Source organism: Eublepharis macularius, chromosome 6 (genome assembly GCF_028583425.1).
Source record: "Eublepharis macularius isolate TG4126 chromosome 6, MPM_Emac_v1.0, whole genome shotgun sequence".
In the NCBI taxonomy this organism is placed as follows: Eukaryota; Metazoa; Chordata; class Lepidosauria; order Squamata; family Eublepharidae; genus Eublepharis; species Eublepharis macularius.
The window spans coordinates 59,506,496-59,525,687 of NC_072795.1; the positions used below are offsets into that span (position 1 = coordinate 59,506,496).

A 19,192-nucleotide genomic window follows, 5' to 3' on the forward strand; every position below is an offset into this window, starting at 1 on the left:
TTTTATTTTAAAACAAAGAGGAGTACAGAAGAAAAAAATAGGAGGGGAGGGAGTAGTAAAGTCAAGAGAACTATAAAACTATGCACTACAAGGGTTATTAAAATACAGAGTACAAAAAAGCATAACCTTTATCAATATTTGTTAGTACTGAAATGGAGATTACAACCATTATTAAATCTGATTAATATGTACTTTTCATCTGTACTACACAAACCAAATACATACCTCTTCCTATTTACTATTTAATAATAAAAAATAAAGATCAAAAGGGAAAGACTCATTTCATTATTACTTCCATTATTACTTCAATATCTCAGCTTATTTGTTGGTATAACTGATTAACATGGCCTTTAGTGGCCTTTCTGGTTATCATTAACTTTATACCAGAATTTCCATATCTTACAATTTATTTCACCAATTGTATATTCAAGCATTTTCAGGGTTTCTTGGCTATGACCTCTTAGAAATTGTATCAAAAATATATACAATCCTACTCAAATTTGCAAGACTAAAACATCTTATACATGTTATCCTTTATAAACAAAATAATTTCCCTATTTCTCTTCAAATTCTCTAATTGGCCTTCTGTTTAGGTAACTGGTCAGTTTTGCCATCACTGCATATTCCGCCATCTTATCTTTCCAGGTTTCCCTGGTTGGGCATTCTTTTTCTTTCCATTTGCTTGCAAATGCCACTCTTGCCGCCGTCAACAAATATCTAAATAGTTTGTGTGATGTTCTATCAACATTTTCTGGTATTATTCCCAACAGCATAGTCTGAGATTTCATAGCAAAATCGATTTTTAGGATCTTTTGCATCTCAGCACATATATCTTTCCAATTTTTTTTACTATTTTTGCATGTCCACCGCATATGATAAAAGGAGCCATCTGCTTCTTTGCATTTCCAGCATGACCCTACATATGTTTTATCCACTTTCTCTTATACCAGTTTTCCCTTAATGTTTGGCTTGCTGTGAATTTTATACCCTTTATCTAAAGAGTCTCTCACTGTTGACAAGTTATTTCTTCTCCAAAATATTGCAATCATGAAGGTTTTAACTTGTTATGTTTCTGTGTCATATTTAAGTAAATGTTTATAAATTTGACCCAGAATATGGTCCTTTTTGTGCGTGATTATCTTCTCAAAATCGGTAAGATCTCTTAACTGTCCTCTGTAATCCTTAGGGGCTTCTTTTAATCTAGAGACCGCCTGAAAATATATCAAGCATTGTATTTTTTCCCTTCATCTTGAATTTCTTGTCACAATTTTATTTTTCCGTACGAGTTTATCATTATCTTTTCTCTGATTCTTATCACAAAAGGCATCAATTGGTGAACACATTGGCGAAATCAGCGGGCTTATTCTCATTCTAACCAAGTCCCAGATTTGGATCAGACTGTCTCTTATGACTTTATTGTTTCCTCCTTGTTCTTCTAGTCACCCAAAGGTGTTATGTAGCCCATCAGGTAGATCTGCCACTTCTAGTCATATTAATCTGTCCTTGGGGTTTCTTATCCAGTCTGTAAACCAAACTAAACTACTTCGTAGTATAACTTGATATTTGGGACCGCCAACCCTCCTCTATTTCTTTCATCTTGTAATACCTTAAATCGAACTCTTGTTTTTTTGCCATTCCAGATAAATTGATTTACTTGTCTCTGCCAGTCTTTCAGTGTCTTATCTTTTATGCTAATTGGTAGCATTTGAAACAAGAAATTAATTTTCAGTAGAATGTTCATTTTAGTTGCAGAAATTCTTCCACTCCAGGAAAATTTTAACTTAGACCATCTTTCTAAGTCTTTTTGAATTCTCCTCCATAGCACCTCATAATTGTCTTTAAGCAACGTTTCCTTTTGTCCTGTTAGATTTATACCCAAATATTTTGCTGGATTTACTGCTATCTCACAACCCGATAATTCCCAAATTTTTTCTTCTTCTTGCCTTAAAAGCTTGGGGGTTATTTTTGTTTTTTTTCTATTGACCTTAAATCCTGAATATTTTCCAAAATTCACAAACTGTTTCATAACATACAGTATTGTCTCCTGTGGGTTCAAAATTGTCAGAACCATAGCATTTCAATTTAAATTCTTTATCATCCACTTTCAGATCTTTGATTTTGGGGTCTTGCCTTAACTTTGAGGCAAGTATTTTCATTGCTAGGATGAATAATTGTGGTGACAGTGGACACCCTTGTCTAATGCCCTTTACTATTTGTAATTCTTGTTAGTACTCCATTAATTAAAATTTTCGCTTTTTGCTTTGCATAAATTCCTTTTATCCAATTTTCAAACTTTGGGCCACTAGCTAGATTTTGCAAGAAAGTTCAGGAAATATTATCGAAAGCTTTTTCAGCATCTAGGAAAACAAATGCCAGCTAGTGTCCTCCCCCCCACCACTAATTCCATTGCATCGATTACAATCGGATGTTCTCTCATATATCTCTTTGACACAAAGCCCATCTGGTCAGGATGTATTATATTCGTTATACATCTTCTAAGTCTTTCTGCCAAAATGGAGGTGAATAGTTTATAATCCACATTCAACAATGGAATAGGTCTGTACGATTGTGGCAACATTGGATCATTTCCATCTTTATAAATCAGTGTTATATGTGCCTCCTGCCACATGTCAAGTAGAGTTTTATCTTCACTTATTTTATTCATTACTTTTTGAAGCAGCAGCATTAGTTCTTCTTCAAACATTTATAATACATACCGGTTAACCTATGCGGGCCTAGTGCTTTACCTTTTTTCATTTTTTTTATAGCTTGCAAGATCTCTTGAACTGTGATATTATGATTCAACATCTTCTTCTCTTCTAACTTAAACTTTGGGATTAACATATCTTTAATTTATTCTTCCATTCCTTGTTCCATAAAAATTTCTTTCTTATATAATTTAGAAAAAAAGGAAGTAAATTGTTGATGTATTTCTTTTCTATGTATGTGATTCCATCATGCTTTTTGACTGCTGTAATCCTTCTTCTCTCACTTTCATTTCTTAGACAATAAGCCAGGAAGCGACTTGGTTTATTTGCATGTTCAAAGTGCTTCTGTTTCATGAAGATTAATTTCTTCTGCATTTCTTCAACTTGCAATGAGTTCAATTGATTTCTTAATTGCTTGATTTCAGTCAATATTGTCTTCTTAAGTGATTTCTTATGTTGTTTTTCCAAATGTTGAATTTTGGCTATAATTTCATTCATCTGTTTTGTTTTCTCCTTTTTTTGGTATCAAAGCTATCAAGTTTCCTCTCATAAAATCTTTACTTGCTTCCAAAACTGCAGTAATGGAGACATCATTAGTGCAATTCAATTTAAAAAACTCTTCTGTCTTTCTTACAGTTCTTTAAAGTATCACCTTGTAGTAATATATTAGAGTTCAGCCTCCATCTTCGTCTCTAGCATTCTTCTTGCCACTCTATCAGAAGGGGGTTATAATCAGCATAAATTTTTGGTTGTATCTCTACTTTATTTAAGTTCATTAGTGCAATTTTTGATATTCAGCACATATCTATCCTTGAATATGTTTGGTGCCTATTAGAGAAGAAGGTACAGTCCTTAACTTTAGGGTTTAAGATTCTCCACGCGTCCGCCAAATGTAGTGTTTTCATATAATGCAAGACATTTTGGGGTAATTTTCCTCTTCTTGTTCTTTTCGATCAATCCATCTTTGGATCCAGCACTCCATTCATATCCCCGCAAAACTGAGTAGATGGTTTTGTTCAGTACCTGCGCCATTTAATTTGATACCAACAAAGAATATTACCACAAGCTGGCTCTAAGGTGAGTGGAGTGTTGCAATGAGCCTACTCAGTGAAGCACTAGCAATGTATGCTTTAGCGCCCTGCTCTAGCTAACAAACTTTAGGAATTTTTAAAATGAAGACTGCTGTGCTATAAATTGACAAAAACAGGTACAGGTATACACTGCCCCCCATTGCAACTGATGAGGTAGTTCTCAGTGATGCAGATATAGAGGTCAAACAAGAATGAAATGGCCAACATGCCTCTGATCCTATAGAAGCATACACTAGTGTTGTCTCTACTATAGTGGATGAAGTGTGAGATATACAATAAACAATGCAAATGAATAATGCAATAGAATTATGAATATAAAATTAAATGACAATGTGGCAGAAAAGTGCCCAGGCCAGCAATATTAAAGTGCTCTTGAACATATTTAGAGTGTTTTCTCCACATCTATTCTTCACATATGCAAAAGCAAGCCCACAATTCAACATTAAGTTAAAGATATTCTTGGTGGATTGTGGTCCATAGTTTGGTGATGGATTGTGGGTCTAAGGTTGAAAGCTTCCATGCCAGAAACTAGAGTATATGTTTCCAGATCATCTTGATCTCAATGAATGATTCTTCAAGCCCAAGCCTACTTGTAAGTAAGTCCCATTTTATTCAATGAGCTTACTCCCATGAAAGTGTTCTTGGTATTGCAAGGGGTTTTGCTAATATTTTGTTTGCCAGGGCCTCTCTGTCTTTAAGAGCTGTGTGACAAGGTGGATAATTCTGAATAGGGGTGTGTGATATGGGTTTCGGATTCGAGTAAAGTACTGAAATTGGACCCAATTCGCAATGATTCAGGATTTCCAAATCGGGTCCAGCATGCTGGGCTCGATTTGGAAACCCCGAATCAAAGCTTCCTGAAGCAATTTGTATTGCTTTGGGAAGTTTCGGGTCAAGGGGTTTAAATGCCCCTTTCCATGCCGCTGCAAAGTAGCACGGAAAGGGGCATTTAAACCTGCGGATCAGCTGTTTGGCGGGGAGATCCCTGCCAAGCAGCTGATCCAGGCCTTCCCTGCTGGTTGCTGTGTTGGTGGAGGAGGCGGTGCAGGCCCCAGAGGAGCCAGTAATGGTGTCCCCCGCCACCCAGCTGGCCACTGTGGTGGTGGAGGAGGCAGTGCGGGTGCCGGAAGAGCCGGCTCCGGCCTTCCCCGCTGTCCAGCTGAAATTCTAAGAAAGCTTATGCTACAATAAATATGTTAGTCTGTTCAAGCAAAAACAAGAGGAGTCTTGTAGCAACTTAAAGACTAACATGGATACCCTACCATGTCCTTGACTTTTGTACTTCAAGTATTTGAGTTTGCTTTTAAAATTATTTAATTTGCATCTGTATCATATCTTAGAAAGCTACTGATCCTCTGCAACACACATTAAAGAAACAAAATTATAATACTTAGCAGGAATTATATCTAGATAGTATACCCATAAATTTTAAATGATTAAGCAAAAATCATTATTCAGATGAGTCCTTTCCTTCACTTACCGATATCTATGGACAAATATACCCTTGAAGATAGAATTCATCATATTTTCAATTTCATCTTGATTTTCTTGCAGCTGTAATAAAATTAAAGTCTGAAATACTGTTGACATTTTAACAATTTCCCAGTGACACATTTCCAGATACTCTATTCCCAAATATGTTTTGTGTAGGTGTACTATTTCTCTTTCTAAAACCGCATCTATTAATTAAGCATTTTCACAATAAACATTAATTTAACTTTTGACTTCACATAGTCAACCCTGGATGGCCATCCCATTTCATTAAAGATATCGCTCCTACACATTGATTTCTCACCAGAAACACATATAGTACAATTACCCAAATTATAACAAGCTATTCTTTGGTTATTTAAAAGCTAGTAAACTTTTAGACTGAACATTACCACACAGCAGCTTTATGTTCATCAATATTACAGAAAATCTAGGTTTATTCTATGTCCTATGCTTTGGGAGATGGGCAATTTGTCCATTTTCCACTTTAGGGAGCTGCTGTAGCATAGTGGTTAACTGGCTGGACTGTGAATCAGCACTTTGCTTGTTTGAGCTCAGCAGGTGGCCTTGGGTAAGCCATTCCACTCAGCTTCAACTCCCCAGCTGTATTTTGGGGATAGTAATAACATTGTTCATTGCTCTGAGTGGGGCGCTAATCTAGCTAGAAGAGCAGTATATAAGTGTAGTTGCTGTTAATCAATTTCAACTTAAAGGAGGATTATCAAGATCAGCTGTGCTTAGGAGAACAAGTTTGCTCCAGTATACATTTGCCTGTTCAGAGTGATTAGTGCATATGTTCTGTCCTGACAAGTCTTAGTTACTTGCAAATTAGACAACAAGAAGCCAGACAACACATATTGTTGGGGAATCTCTGAACATTACTTTCCTTGCCTAACCATTTATGTTCTTGTTCACTACACAGACGAATCGAGTATTGCTGCTAACTCCTAATATGTGAGACACAAGTACTTGAGAGTTGATTCAAATGCTCTCCTATTAAGTGAACAGCTTCCAAACAAATTTCACATGACAATTCTATCCCATATTTATTGTTTCTGTGCATTGCTGCCAAGAGTTGTAGACACAGCACATTACTATAATTTTGTCTGATACTCAGGTGAATTTTCTTCAGTAAGATTAAATTTCTTCTTTAGAAAAAAAACCAGCTTTACGTAATCAATATTATTTTGCTTTTTTCTGTAAAGGCTACTGCATAACTAGGAGGGCAACTATGATCTACTGAGTTACCTCTTTCCGTTTCTGAAGGAGCAGCTCCAGTCTTTCATTGGCTCTTTTACCGATCATTTTGTTCCTCTCAGCTTCATACTGCCTTTGTGTATTATCCTGATGAATACTCAGGTTTAAGGCAACATTCACAAGAGCAGTCATAAGCTTCATAGCTGTGAAAAAATGTACAAGAAAGGTTTCAGGTATTTAATACTTGAAATCAGGTGAAATTTAAGGTGTTCTTCATTTTCATTGTTTCTCAACCAGTTTGATCTGGCCAACTGCATATTTTCTTATGTTCAATCCTAAATTTGTCATTATGGGGTAAATATACACAAAATAAGTATTATACCTTGAATTATATATGTTATGTGTGCAATCCCATTTTATATACCTTGTAAATATATTCATAAAATTAATTGGTTTTGGAAATTTATGTGGCATTCAACACCACCCCAGATTTCTTTAAAGAGGATGCAACTTTCAATTAATGAAGGAAGATTTGTTCTTCTGGACCTTAGTGCTTACCATCAGGCATATTTGTTAGCATGTACAAATTATTGAGATCCTTCTCAATTGGAAAAACCATCTTGGGCTCTTTTGGAGGCCTCCTTTTTGGAACGTTTTAAATAGAATGCATTAGAGTTTGTGTATATTAAAATGGATTTTGTTCCTACAAAAACTTTTGCATCCAGAGCAGTATGGCACATAATATCATGACAATACCAATTTGACCCATTCTCACATGCTAAACTAACATTATGGTCAAATCCAGACTTAAAAACTGGGAAATCTTTTTTATGCAAGGCTTGGACAGATAAGGGAATTTTTTCAATTGATAGGTAATGATGATGAATTTTTGTCATTTTTCCAACTGCGGTCTAAATATGATTTGCCAACTTCTGCTGAATGGCAATATTTACAATTGCAACATTTATTGATGTTCAAATATGGTCCAGCAGCTTTGAGTGCTTCAGAATCTTCTCCACTTTTGGAAATTCTTATTGAATCAACACAGAAAACAAAACCTATAATATTGTTTATAAATATTTGAGGTTGGTTAATAAATATGATATACAGAATTACAGAGATGAATGAAATAAGTCATATATCTGTTGCTACTACAGATCTTAAGCTGCAACTTATTCTGCAAAAAATTATGGGTATATTGGACACCACAGCAATTTTTTACTAAGTTTTAAGCACAGTGTCTATCTGTTGGCAGTGTAATTCAGAAGATGCATCTCTTAAGCATATGTTTTGGACATGTTCAGTCATTCATCCTTTTGGGAGGAAGTTATTAATCGTATTAACTTTGCATTAGAAAACTCATTTATTTTTGAGGATGTTAATGTACTGTTAAACTACTCGCCTGTCTCTTGGAATCTAACTGATGGTCAACAGAAATGGACTCTCATTGCCCTTACAGTTGCTAAAAGACTTACACTTCAACACTGGAAGTAGAGCTCTCCGTGTAAGATTTACCTCTTTCTGTTTGCTAACAAATAAAACTGTATAGCACAAATCTCGTTTCAAGGTGTTTCTGGTAGAGAGCTCTACCAGAAAGAAACCTGGTGGATTTTCAAATTGAATACTGTTAGCCCGGCTGCGCTTAATATAAATATGGATTTCTCATCTTACTTGTGAGGGTTTTTAGTCCTTTGGTACTGGTTCTTTAAGAGATTGGAATGTTGTACCTTTAAATTGGGGCTTGTAATTCAGCGTTACACACACTCAAAATGGAGGATGATTGCTGTTAATGGAGAAGTAAATGTGAAATGTCTGCTTGCACTCGTATTTTTAAGTATGAAAGTACACATAGGCTTTCCTTGGTTTAAATATTTTTATCGTATATTTATTGTATATTTATTGTAATATTTATGACTTGGTTTAGGATCCTTGTGTTACAGTAACTGCTGAGAAGAAGACTTGAAACGGGCTTACTCTGCTGGCCTCCCGTCGCAGTTACCCCTCAGTGCTTACTTCATACTTTTGGATTTGGATCATTGTACAGAACATTGGACTTTATTATATTTATTCATCTGTACCTCCAATAATTACAATTTGCGTTACTTGGTTACATGTTAGACAACGAGTTTGTCAATTTCAGGCATTAGCACTTTGTAAAATTATTGAATTTAGCACTTGGCACTTTGTTCTTTGCCATTGGCATATGAATTCTTGCACTTTGCATTTGCCATTATACTTCTTGTGAGATGCGTTGCCTTTTGTATGTATCCGAGCTATAATGTATGTATAGTTTATGAGACTCCTGAGAGATTGTTACACCACTAAATGATATTTGGAATATATTTCTTAAGTGACTATTTAGAGATTAGATGGGTGGCAATCTGAGAAAGGACTTCTCAGTCATGGGTGGCACCAAAATCATCGAATTTCTTCCTGAAGGAGATTTATCTGTTGCCGTCAATCATTGTCCTCTGCACGTAATGAAGATTTGTCTATTTTGTTAGATATTCCTTCACTGACCCTGCTTCCTGTCTATGGTTTGATTTTTAAAATATGTATTTTTAAAACCTTGTTTTAATGGTTTTGACTTATTGCTGCTTTGGGTACCCAAAGTTAGGTGGAAAGGTGCCATAAAAATGTTTTAAATAAATAAACTTAACATGTACTTACCAGCAAGCGTACTGGTATGCCTGAAAGCCCGGACCTGTGAATCTGACAATCCAGTCAGAAGTGAGATCACGGTGTCCATCATATATTCATCATAAATGATGCTGTATTGACACTGTCGTATTAAAACTCCTATGAATTCACAAAAGTTTGATCGAAATTTTTTCCACTGTGGCCCAGGCATGGTAAGTGGGTAATCGCCACTATCCTAAGACAGACAAAATGCACACACAACATTTAATATATATTCTATTTTCAATCCTGTAACCCTTCACAAACACTTCGTATTTTTTACAGTACAACTGAAATTTGATCTGAATATGATCTAAAGATCATCCATGCGGCTTGAAAAGTTAAGCCACTACAACTAACGTTATTTCATGTCAATTAACAGAAAATACTGGAGTATAAAGCTGAGGAAAGTCCATCATAGATGACCAGAGAAGATGAAAGAGACATTTTCAGCTCGACATGAAAACAGAGCATTCCTTGATTACCATACCATGTTACTTTTCTGCCTTTAAATGTTTTTGTGCTATGACTGGCATTACTTAGATGCTCCTTTACCTTAGAAAATTGCACTGTAAGATAATGGAATGCTATCAGTTCTTCCTTTGAGGAAAACAGACTGCTACTGATCCACATTGTGACAGATCTAGTGAATAAACGCTTTTAGATTAATGTATTGTCGAAGGCTTTCACGGCTGGAGAACGATGGCTGTTGTGGGTTTTCCGGGCTGTATTGCCGTGGTCTTGGCATTGTAGTTCCTGACGTTTCGCCAGCAGCTGTGGCTGGCATCTTCAGAGGTGTAGCACCAAAAGACAGAGATCTCTCAGTGTCACTGTGACACTGAGAGATCTCTGTCTTTTGGTGCTACACCTCTGAAGATGCCAGCCACAGCTGCTGGCGAAACGTCAGGAACTACAATGCCAAGACCACGGCAATACAGCCCGGAAAACCCACAACAACCATCGCTTTTAGATTAATTCAACCTGAAACTGAATTAAAAGTTGATTTTTTATTTCATCTGTTTCTGGTTCCATCTTAAGTTGTATTCTTTGACATTCTAACTTTCTATGATTTCATACATTTTCATTTCAATTTCTACAGATTAGGGGATGGGTTGTGGCTCAGTAGTAGATCATCTGTTTTGCATGCATAAGTTCCCAAGTTCAATCTCTACCCATCTCCCGTTAAAAGGATCAGGTAGTAGGTAACCTGAAAGACCTCTGCCTGAGACCTTGAAGAGCCACAGTCAACCAGACCAGAGAATACAGACCTTTATGAATCAGTGATCCAAAGTGTTCAATTTTGCTAAAACAATGGGATAAGCCCCTCAAAATGACGGAGTTGGTCATGAAGCCCTATACAAGTTTCCAGATGCAATATATATAAGGTAAAGGTAGTCATTACTGACCCATGGGGGATGTCGTATCATGACGTTTTCTTGACAGACTTTTTGTTACGGGGTGGTTTGCCATTGCCTTCCCCAGTCATCTACACTTTACCCCCAGGCATCTGGGTACTCATTTTACCGACCTCGGAAGGATGGAAGGCTGAGTCAACCTTGAGCCAGGTATATGAACCTGGCTTCCGCCAGGATCAAACTCAGGTTGTGAGCAGAGCTTGGGCTGCAGTACTGTAGCTTACCACTTTGCACCACGGGGCTCGTGGAATATATATACCTGAAAGAAAATCTATATTAGGCTGATCTATTTTAATTATTAATTCTGGAATGTATAGGTATGGTAAAAACAGCAAAAAAGGATGGTTTTTATTCCAATTCAGCAGAAGTGCACCTGAGAGACCTCTATTCTCAGTGTTATTTGAAATCACACTTGTATGCTTGCCCATGAGATCGGATATTTCTGATTTTCTAACAGCATGTGTTCTCTGTACATTTGAGACACAGACTGTTTAGACTTTTTTCTTGTGATGGAATGCTGCTCCAGAATGTTTTTCTAACTATTAATGTTAAGAGGAGAAATATTTAAGTTCTCTTCATCAGGTATCCATATAATGGCTTGTTTTTCTATTGTTTCATTGTTTTAATGGTAAGCCACTTCAAGCAGGACTCAAGCAGGAGGTGGCATAGAAATATCCTAAATGAATAAATAAATAATAACCCCACAAACAGTATTATCTGAGAGAAACGATGCCAGTACAAACCCCTCCCCCAAACCCAGAAGAACCAATGAAAGTATGAGCATGAACTGCATATTTTATATAAGTTACTGGATGCTTCTGCATGAATTTGGTTTCGAATTTTCCCCAATGGTTGGATATATGATGCCCTCTTCACCTAATTAATCATTTGACAGAAGTGATAATCTTTTATCAAGACACCCAAGCGGCCTCAGAGAAGAGATTATTCATTCTTCAAGCATCAGAGTGGGAGCTACTGGAGAAAAGTATTCGTTTTCAGAGAATTAGGATGCCCATAATAAGACCTAATGCACTAACACTACAGTTTCTGTGATGCTGTCCTGGAAAAGTTTTACATATTTTTCTCATGAAATTAGAAAAGAATAAACAGGAAAGCCAGCAAAATTAGAAATACATATTCAGTATAAAAATCTTCATGTACTTTTTTCTTTACATTAGGGAAAAGTGAACAGGAATCCTGGTTGAAAACAATCTTTGGTTTTACCCATGACTTACATACGTACGCTTCTAGGCTTCCACATAACAAATCAGGTTTCTAAATCACACATTTAGGAAAAACAAAAACTACAGAGAACTTGATAAGGACTGAGAATGCTCTAGGAGATAGTCTGAAAGAGGGGGGTAGGCTAAGGGTTTAGAGAGGCTAGGAGGAGGGGGTATATCACAATTGTTCAACTGGCCCATGATTTCTCAAGAGCCCCAATGTTTCTTCTAACAATAAACTTATCAGCAGAGCAGATACATGACTATCCACAGATAAGAGCAGGGGCATACTGCACACTTAAAGGAATATTCAGCTATGCATAAAACTGACTGGCAGCGGGAGAGGGGTCAGTGACATTTCCCAATTATTTATTTGCTCAGCTATTCCCTGCAGACCTTTATCTTACTTATTCTAATAAATAATGTGTTGTAGTTATAACAGAATACCAAGTCTTCATACAGGAAATGTTGCTGAAACTTTTACTACAGATTTTCTTTAAAAATTCTTTCATTACTGGCAGCTCTCTATTTCTTCCAAATACTGCTTGGACACTTCCTTCCAAATTTTATATTCCTTCAAGTACTTCACATTGTACTGAATAGGGCATGATCCAGCAACTATCCCACTAATTTTAAAGGAGAGTTAAACACATATTTAAATCTCTACATCTGAAATTAAAAGACTTCAATACATTTAAAACTGGCTAGTTCATAGCACTGCTAGCATCTGGATAATTGCTACTCATACCTAAGCTTCCTCTCAATTATCATCACAAGTATAAATGATTAACTTACAGTGCAATCCTATGGAGAGTTACTCCAGTCTAATCCCATTGACTTCAATAGGCTTAGACTGGAGTAACTCTCCATAGGATTGCATTGCTATTCTCTCAATACAATCCCTTAAACAGGCCACTGGTCATCATGATGCTCTGAAGAATTCTCAGCACTCTTTCACCTAAAATCTAAAAATATTCCTTTATCTTTTTATACTGTACCTCATCAAATTCTTCAGTCATTTTCCTGATGATTTCCGCATTTTGCATGTTCCTAAACATTTCAATTCGCACAGTGCCTGTGATAAAATCAGTAAGAGTTATTCATATATGACTATATATGTATTTCACTCAATTGATTTTGCTATATAACACATCTGAACCACAAATTAAGCCACAGACAAAAGAGGGGCTTCTTAATACTTAGGGGACTCCTCATAATGATAAGATGGCATATGCAAAGGGTATCAGATTCCATGTTCTCCCCAAATTTATGTCAAGTAGGCATCATCAAAACAGTATTACTGCTATGTGTCCCAGAATAGACCGGCTGGGCCTTCTATCATAGAACACTAAGACAGAATGGTACTTTTTGTATCTCCTTGCTAAGAGGACTGAAACTTGAAAAATAGTGAAGTTTGAGGCCTCTGCACTATAGAATTTCTTCAGGATATGAGGAATAGAACATTACAAGTGGGGGACTCACAAGGACTTGTGAGTGTCATCTCATGTTCCCCTCCCACACCATGCCCTCTTTTCCTTCCCTGTCTCCCCCTTTTCCTGCTTCCTTCTCTCCTTTCCAGCCAGCTTTGTCTCTCCCAGTTTTCACCTTCCATCCACGGCAGTCTCTCCCCTATGATTCAGTTATATGATGCCAGCTAAGCTGGGCCCAGATGCATAGTACGGAACCTGCAAGGACTTGCAGGAGGAAACATCATTTCCCCCTGTATTCCTTTCCCCACACTATTTCCTCTTTCCCTTGTCCAGACAGCCACCACATGCCCATCTTTCCTAATGTCCTTCTCTCCTTCAAACCCACTAAACAATCTACCATTTCTCTGTCCCCCATTTTCATCTATATTTATTAATTTTCTCTAATTATATACTGTTTTTCTCCACAATGGAGACCCAAATCATCTTACATCATTCTCCTTGCCTCTGTATTATCCTCACAACAACCCTGAGACGTAGGTTCAGCTAAGAGTGTGAGACTGGATGTAAGTCTCCTAGAAAGCTTCCATAGCAGAGTGGTGGTTCAAACCTGGGTCTCTGAAACTCTAACCACTACACAAACTGGCTTGGGGGGGGGCTGTTCAACAATAGCTAGCAGCCAGGCCTGGGCAAGTCATACAAGTCATGTGGTATCAAGTCACCCAATGGTCGTTTCTGGCCCTGGTCCCAATGAGTCATCCCTCAGAGGCCAAAACTGCCATGGAAAGGGCTCTCCCCCCTGCCTTTTACTGACCGAAAGCAAGCCTAGAATACTGACTTAACTGTTACTTGGTTGCCTAGCAACAGCCATTGAAGGCATCTGGTTAAAGGTACAGGTGCTCCTTTAATCATTTTGTTTTTTTTAAACCCCCAATGTATTTTTTTTAGATTTCAGATTTTTCTGCAAACCTGGGGCATTTTTCAGGTGTGTAGGAAGATCTGTCTTGTCAGTTCATGGCTCCAGTCTCTGAATTTAAGTGTCCTCAGATCAGGACCACTTGGCTATTAATATATAAGATGCCAAGCATCTTGCACAACTCAAAAAAGCCAAGAAAGAAAATAACCATAAGGCAACCAAGTAGATGGAATGTAACCCTATAATCTTTTAAAAGATGACCTGAGAATGTTATTCATACATAAAAGCAGGGCTGCCTATCTAGAGGAGAAACTGAAGATTCACTGGTGATAAAACATTTTACGCTCTTTCTCTATGCATCTTATCCTTTCTTGAAGGAGAATATCTGAAACAGTAGAAAGGGAAGTGCCCTGACCTGTATTAAATGTAATGTAAGCTTATGAATAAAGGATGGATGTGATGCTAAATATTTCCTATTCAGAAATAACTCATACAACCTTGGATCTGCTGGCAGAGCGTTCAACTCTAAAAGCTCTACACTGAGGTAATATGTACCCAGAAACAAACCTATTAGTTAAAATATCCTCAAGGAGACTGAGTTTAAACAGCTCATAGTCTTTGAGAATTGCTTTAGCATTCCATTAAAGCACCAAAAACGAAAGCAATGTACAAAAGTGCACTCAAGAAAATAATTCTTTAATCCAAAGGCAAGAGGGCTAACAGAAGAATCCCAGGCAACAAATTACACCTGAGATTAAAAAGGTGGATATCAAGTCTTTTAAGTCTAGAGACATAAACATGCCCTTGTGTAGGAAAAATAATTGATTCGGCATGCTTATCACTTCTATCAATCAAGGAAGTAATCCCCAGACTTTATTACAGAACCTCAACAAGCAAATACAGTTGTTTAGAACAAATATTCCGAGTATTTATGGACAGTTAACCATCACCTTTGATATATTAAAGCAGCCCTCCTTAGAATTAGAGGCTGTATCTCTGTACTACCTCAGAATATAAAGCATGCAAATTGCCTTTCTTAAATAGAATAAGACCAGAGCCCAAATAGCCCAGCATGTTGTTTCCAAAACAGACCAGCAAAATGTTTCTCACAAAGCACTGAAGAGGATGGCTTTTCCTGGTAGCTTCTCCACAGCATATGGTAACCAGAGGAACATGAGTTCCCTACTTCCTTCACTCCATAATTTTATAAACCTCTAACATATTTTAATTACAAGAGGTCAAAAGTTATACTTTAAATCGACAATATTCACAAACCTAGCTAGACTGTAGCGTTTCCCCCCTCACCTTGCCCATAAGTAGCAACCAATACATTCTATCAAAAAGACGCTAATAAACGACATTGTCAAACACTTCTGGTTCTTGAAGAAACTTTTTAATACAAACAAAAATATGAGAGACAGACAGGAAACAAATCACTCTAGGAAAACTTTTTCAACTAGTAGGACAAAAAAGGGGGTACTCTAGAAAAGGTCAATAACCAACCATCAGCATAGCAGAGAAAAAAGCTGTATCACAGCCTCAAGTAGGACAGCCTAGTTGTCATGCTTTTTATAAACATCCAAAGAGCTGGAATTCTGCCAGAAGCAGCCTGTACCCCCCTGCCCCAACAGCAGAGGAACTCTCTGCAGGAAGGGTAGAAAGGTGTATGAATAAGGCAGCCAACCAAAACTATAAAGACTACAATACACAAAATGAGATAAACTGGACCAAAATTAGGCTTTTCCATCTATCCTCCTTAACAAATAAGAAGTGCTAAAAAATAACACCCTGTTCTCTGTCTCAGGAGGAATACTGAACTGAATAGTTTAATTAATAGGAGGATAGGCATCATTCCCTGAGAGAAGAGGTGGAGAAGACCTTGGGGTGAGTCAACAAAGCAACACAGATATGAAAAAGAATTGTAGGAAACCTGAGAGTGGTGGACAAAGCAGCAGATCACTAAAGTTTTACTTTCTAGAGTAAATCATCAATGAGGAGGATAGACAAATGAATTTAAAGAATTCGATAGCAAGCCTGTTCCTCCCCATACAGTGTTGTTCATCTGGACTCAAGAATCTCTGGGCGAAGTCACAACAGCTACTTTAACAGCTACTACTACAAGTGTTTTAAAAAACACTTAAATCCTAGCATGGACTAGGGAAGACTCAAACACTGGCCCAGATTAAAGGAAGAAACTTGTCATATACACTACAGTTATAGGCTATGAAACACACAGATATCTGAAGGAATAAGCTGAACTCACAAAAGTTCATATGAAATAAATATTAGTCTTTTGAGAGTCACTGCACCTTTATCTCATTATACAAAAAGCTGCTGTAGCACAGTGGTTAAGTGGTTCAGCTGCAAATAAGCACTCTACTGGTTTGAATCCTACTATTTTCAAGAGCTCAGTAGGTGGCCTTGGGTAAGCCACTCCTCTCAGCCCCAGCTCCCCAGTTGTGTTGTGGGGATGATAATAATAACACTAACTTGTTCTCTGCTCTGGGTGAGGTGCTAATCTGTCTAGAAGAGTTATAAGCACAGTTATTATTAAAGAGATAATCTGGTATCAGAGATATTCTATTTAGGGGTGTGCGATCTTAGTCTGGGTACTAGCAAGGAAGGCAGATTTATACCGATCCAGTTAAATCTGGCTTTGCCAGTTCAGAGTACAGCAGGGCACTATGAGGAAGGCAAGAGTGCAAATTAGAGGGTCTTTTTATCCATTTGACTAGAACACAACACCCAAACTACTCTTAATTCCTACACAAGCCTGTTAAAGGGAAAACTCTGTTGGTTCCTATAAGCTAAAAATTAATTTGTGCTTGTTGTTAACAAGGCCTACACCTAGCCTATGCAAAAAAAGCCTTTTGAAAGTACACCTAGTTCTCTGAACAACCCAAGAAGAGCACCCTAAAACTCCACTAGTGGCAAGCAAAAACAAAAATAACAGTAATTACTGCAGTGCAGAATGACACACCTCTTGGTGGAAAGCAATTCCCCCCCCCCCCAAACAAGAACAGGAATTAACAACAAATGGCAAGCTGCAAGTATTGCCTTTAAATCTAAAGAGGGTAGACCAACAACAAGAGAAAAGCTCTTTTCTCCACACACAAACTAGGGGTGGAGGGCTGCATCGCTCTCCCCACTTGTGCAGAGGCCTTCCCTGCCATCCACCAGTCCAGCCTCTGGCTGGGGTGGTGACAACAAGAGGGTTCACAAGGTCCTCTTTGCTGAGATAGCTGCAGGAGTGCCACTTCCACAGGTGCCTGAGGCAGGAGACTACATTGGACAGAGGCCTAATGTTGAGACCCAGCAGCAGAAGGAGTAGCAGCATGAGTTGTCCTTGAAGGATTAGTTTTCTGGTCCTCAAGCTCACCCGAGGGACCCAGAAACGCTGGAGGAAGTGGAGGGGAGAGATGAGTCTTCCCAGGTTTCCTCTAGGGACAACAGTAAGCCTTTGAGAGAGAGGCAGGAGAATAAGATGGTGGAAGAAGAGGAAGAGACGGAGAAAGTACCCCACAAATCTCAACTCCTTGGTCCTCAGCCATCTCCTTCTGCCCCCCAGACACAGAGTGTCTGCCCTGAGTGTCTCACAGGAGGTGGCTCCTGGGGCGTCCACAACAGCAGAGCAGTGTGGGTGCCCCTATACCAACAACATCTGGAATCACTTCCAGAGGACGAAGGACCCCTACTATGCAAAGTGCCAGCAGTTGACAGAAATACTTCCATCTCTTGACAACCAGCCTCAGGAACTGCTTGGAGAGAAAGGCTGGCACCACATGGCCACAAGCAAGCCAGAAGGGGAGTGGTCCTGCAACCACCTCCGGGACTCCCACCCACCCCAGAACTCCAGTAGAGAAGAGACACAAAGAATCTCTGACAGAAATGTTTGCTTGAGGTAGCACTAGTGTGCCAAAAGAGAGGATCCAGAGGGCAATGAACAGGATCGCTCTGAAAATTGCCGAGATGATCGTCATAGATGGACGTCTCACTTCTGTGAACTGCTCCAAGAAGTCTGTCACTAATACATGGCCCCTGCTCACACCACACCGAGCAGGACTGTGGTGCTCTTCCTTTACAAGGCTGCCAAGGAGTAATTGCAGGCACAGTTGTCCCACACTGCTGGGAATATGTGCATTTCACATCAGACATCAAGACCTGCCCTCATTCACCGCACATGTACCTCTTGCTGACCGTGGACAGGGGCAACTCATTGACCTTCTGGGTGGGGTGGGATGACCAGCATCATGCAGGGCCAGGTAAGGGGCTGCCAGGACGGCTAATACAAGACCTTGCTCCATGTCAACGTTCTTAACAAGGTGCACACAGCCGACAACACTGCTGTCATCAAGAACCAACTGCTGGAGTGGATAGGCAGGAACATTACCACAGGGTACACGGTGACCAACAGTAGCTCCAACATCAAGGCAGCGGCCGTGCAAGTGGGTCTCACATACATTTACTACACATCCCAGCACCTTCACCTCATGGTCTGGGTTCTTCAGAGGAATCTGGATTGGACACTTCAACTCATGATTTGCAGTGTCTCTTCCAGAGATGCCAGGACCTCATGGGTCACTTTTTGTGCAGTGTGAAAGCAACTCACCAACTGTACCAGAAGCAGGTCAGGACAGACATGCCAGAGCAATGCCTGATCGGTGACGTTAGCACTCACAGGAACTCCACCCGTGCCATGCTCGAGTGTTAGTTGAAGGAGCAGGCCACTCTCATGATGTGGCACTCAGAGTGACAGCTGGAGAAAGGCGAATCAATTGAACCAAAAGGACTGGCTGACCATCTCCTCAATGGTAAAGGTCCTCAGATCTTTGAAGGACTTCACCGTCGCAGTCTCATCTAATATGGCAACCCTGGGTCTGGTCATTTCTCTGATCCAGACACTTCAGAGGAAAATGGCCTCCTTTCTGGAACAAGGCGCAGGACAAACAGATCTTGTTTCAACAGCATGCATGCTGTCTGGTGCCGGTGCCAGCCTTAGGACCCCCCCCCGGGCCACCCACCTCAGAAACTAGGCTTACAGACCT

At 38.9% G+C, this 19,192-nt stretch overlaps 1 protein-coding gene across 2 annotated transcripts in view; it reads right to left on the bottom strand.

The window, feature by feature from the left end:
• The window catches only part of STAG1 (stromal antigen 1), a 319,961-nt gene that overhangs the window by 143,044 nt on the left and 157,725 nt on the right, over window positions 1-19,192 (bottom strand). For both annotated transcript variants that reach the window (XM_054982615.1, XM_054982614.1), the window contains 4 exons: window positions 12,803-12,879; window positions 9,158-9,362; window positions 6,539-6,690; window positions 5,280-5,353 (listed from right to left, as the gene is read on the bottom strand). In XM_054982615.1, coding sequence (XP_054838590.1) covers window positions 5,280-5,353; window positions 6,539-6,690; window positions 9,158-9,362; window positions 12,803-12,879 — 508 coding nt within the window. The remainder of the gene's footprint in view (window positions 1-5,279; window positions 5,354-6,538; window positions 6,691-9,157; window positions 9,363-12,802; window positions 12,880-19,192) is intronic.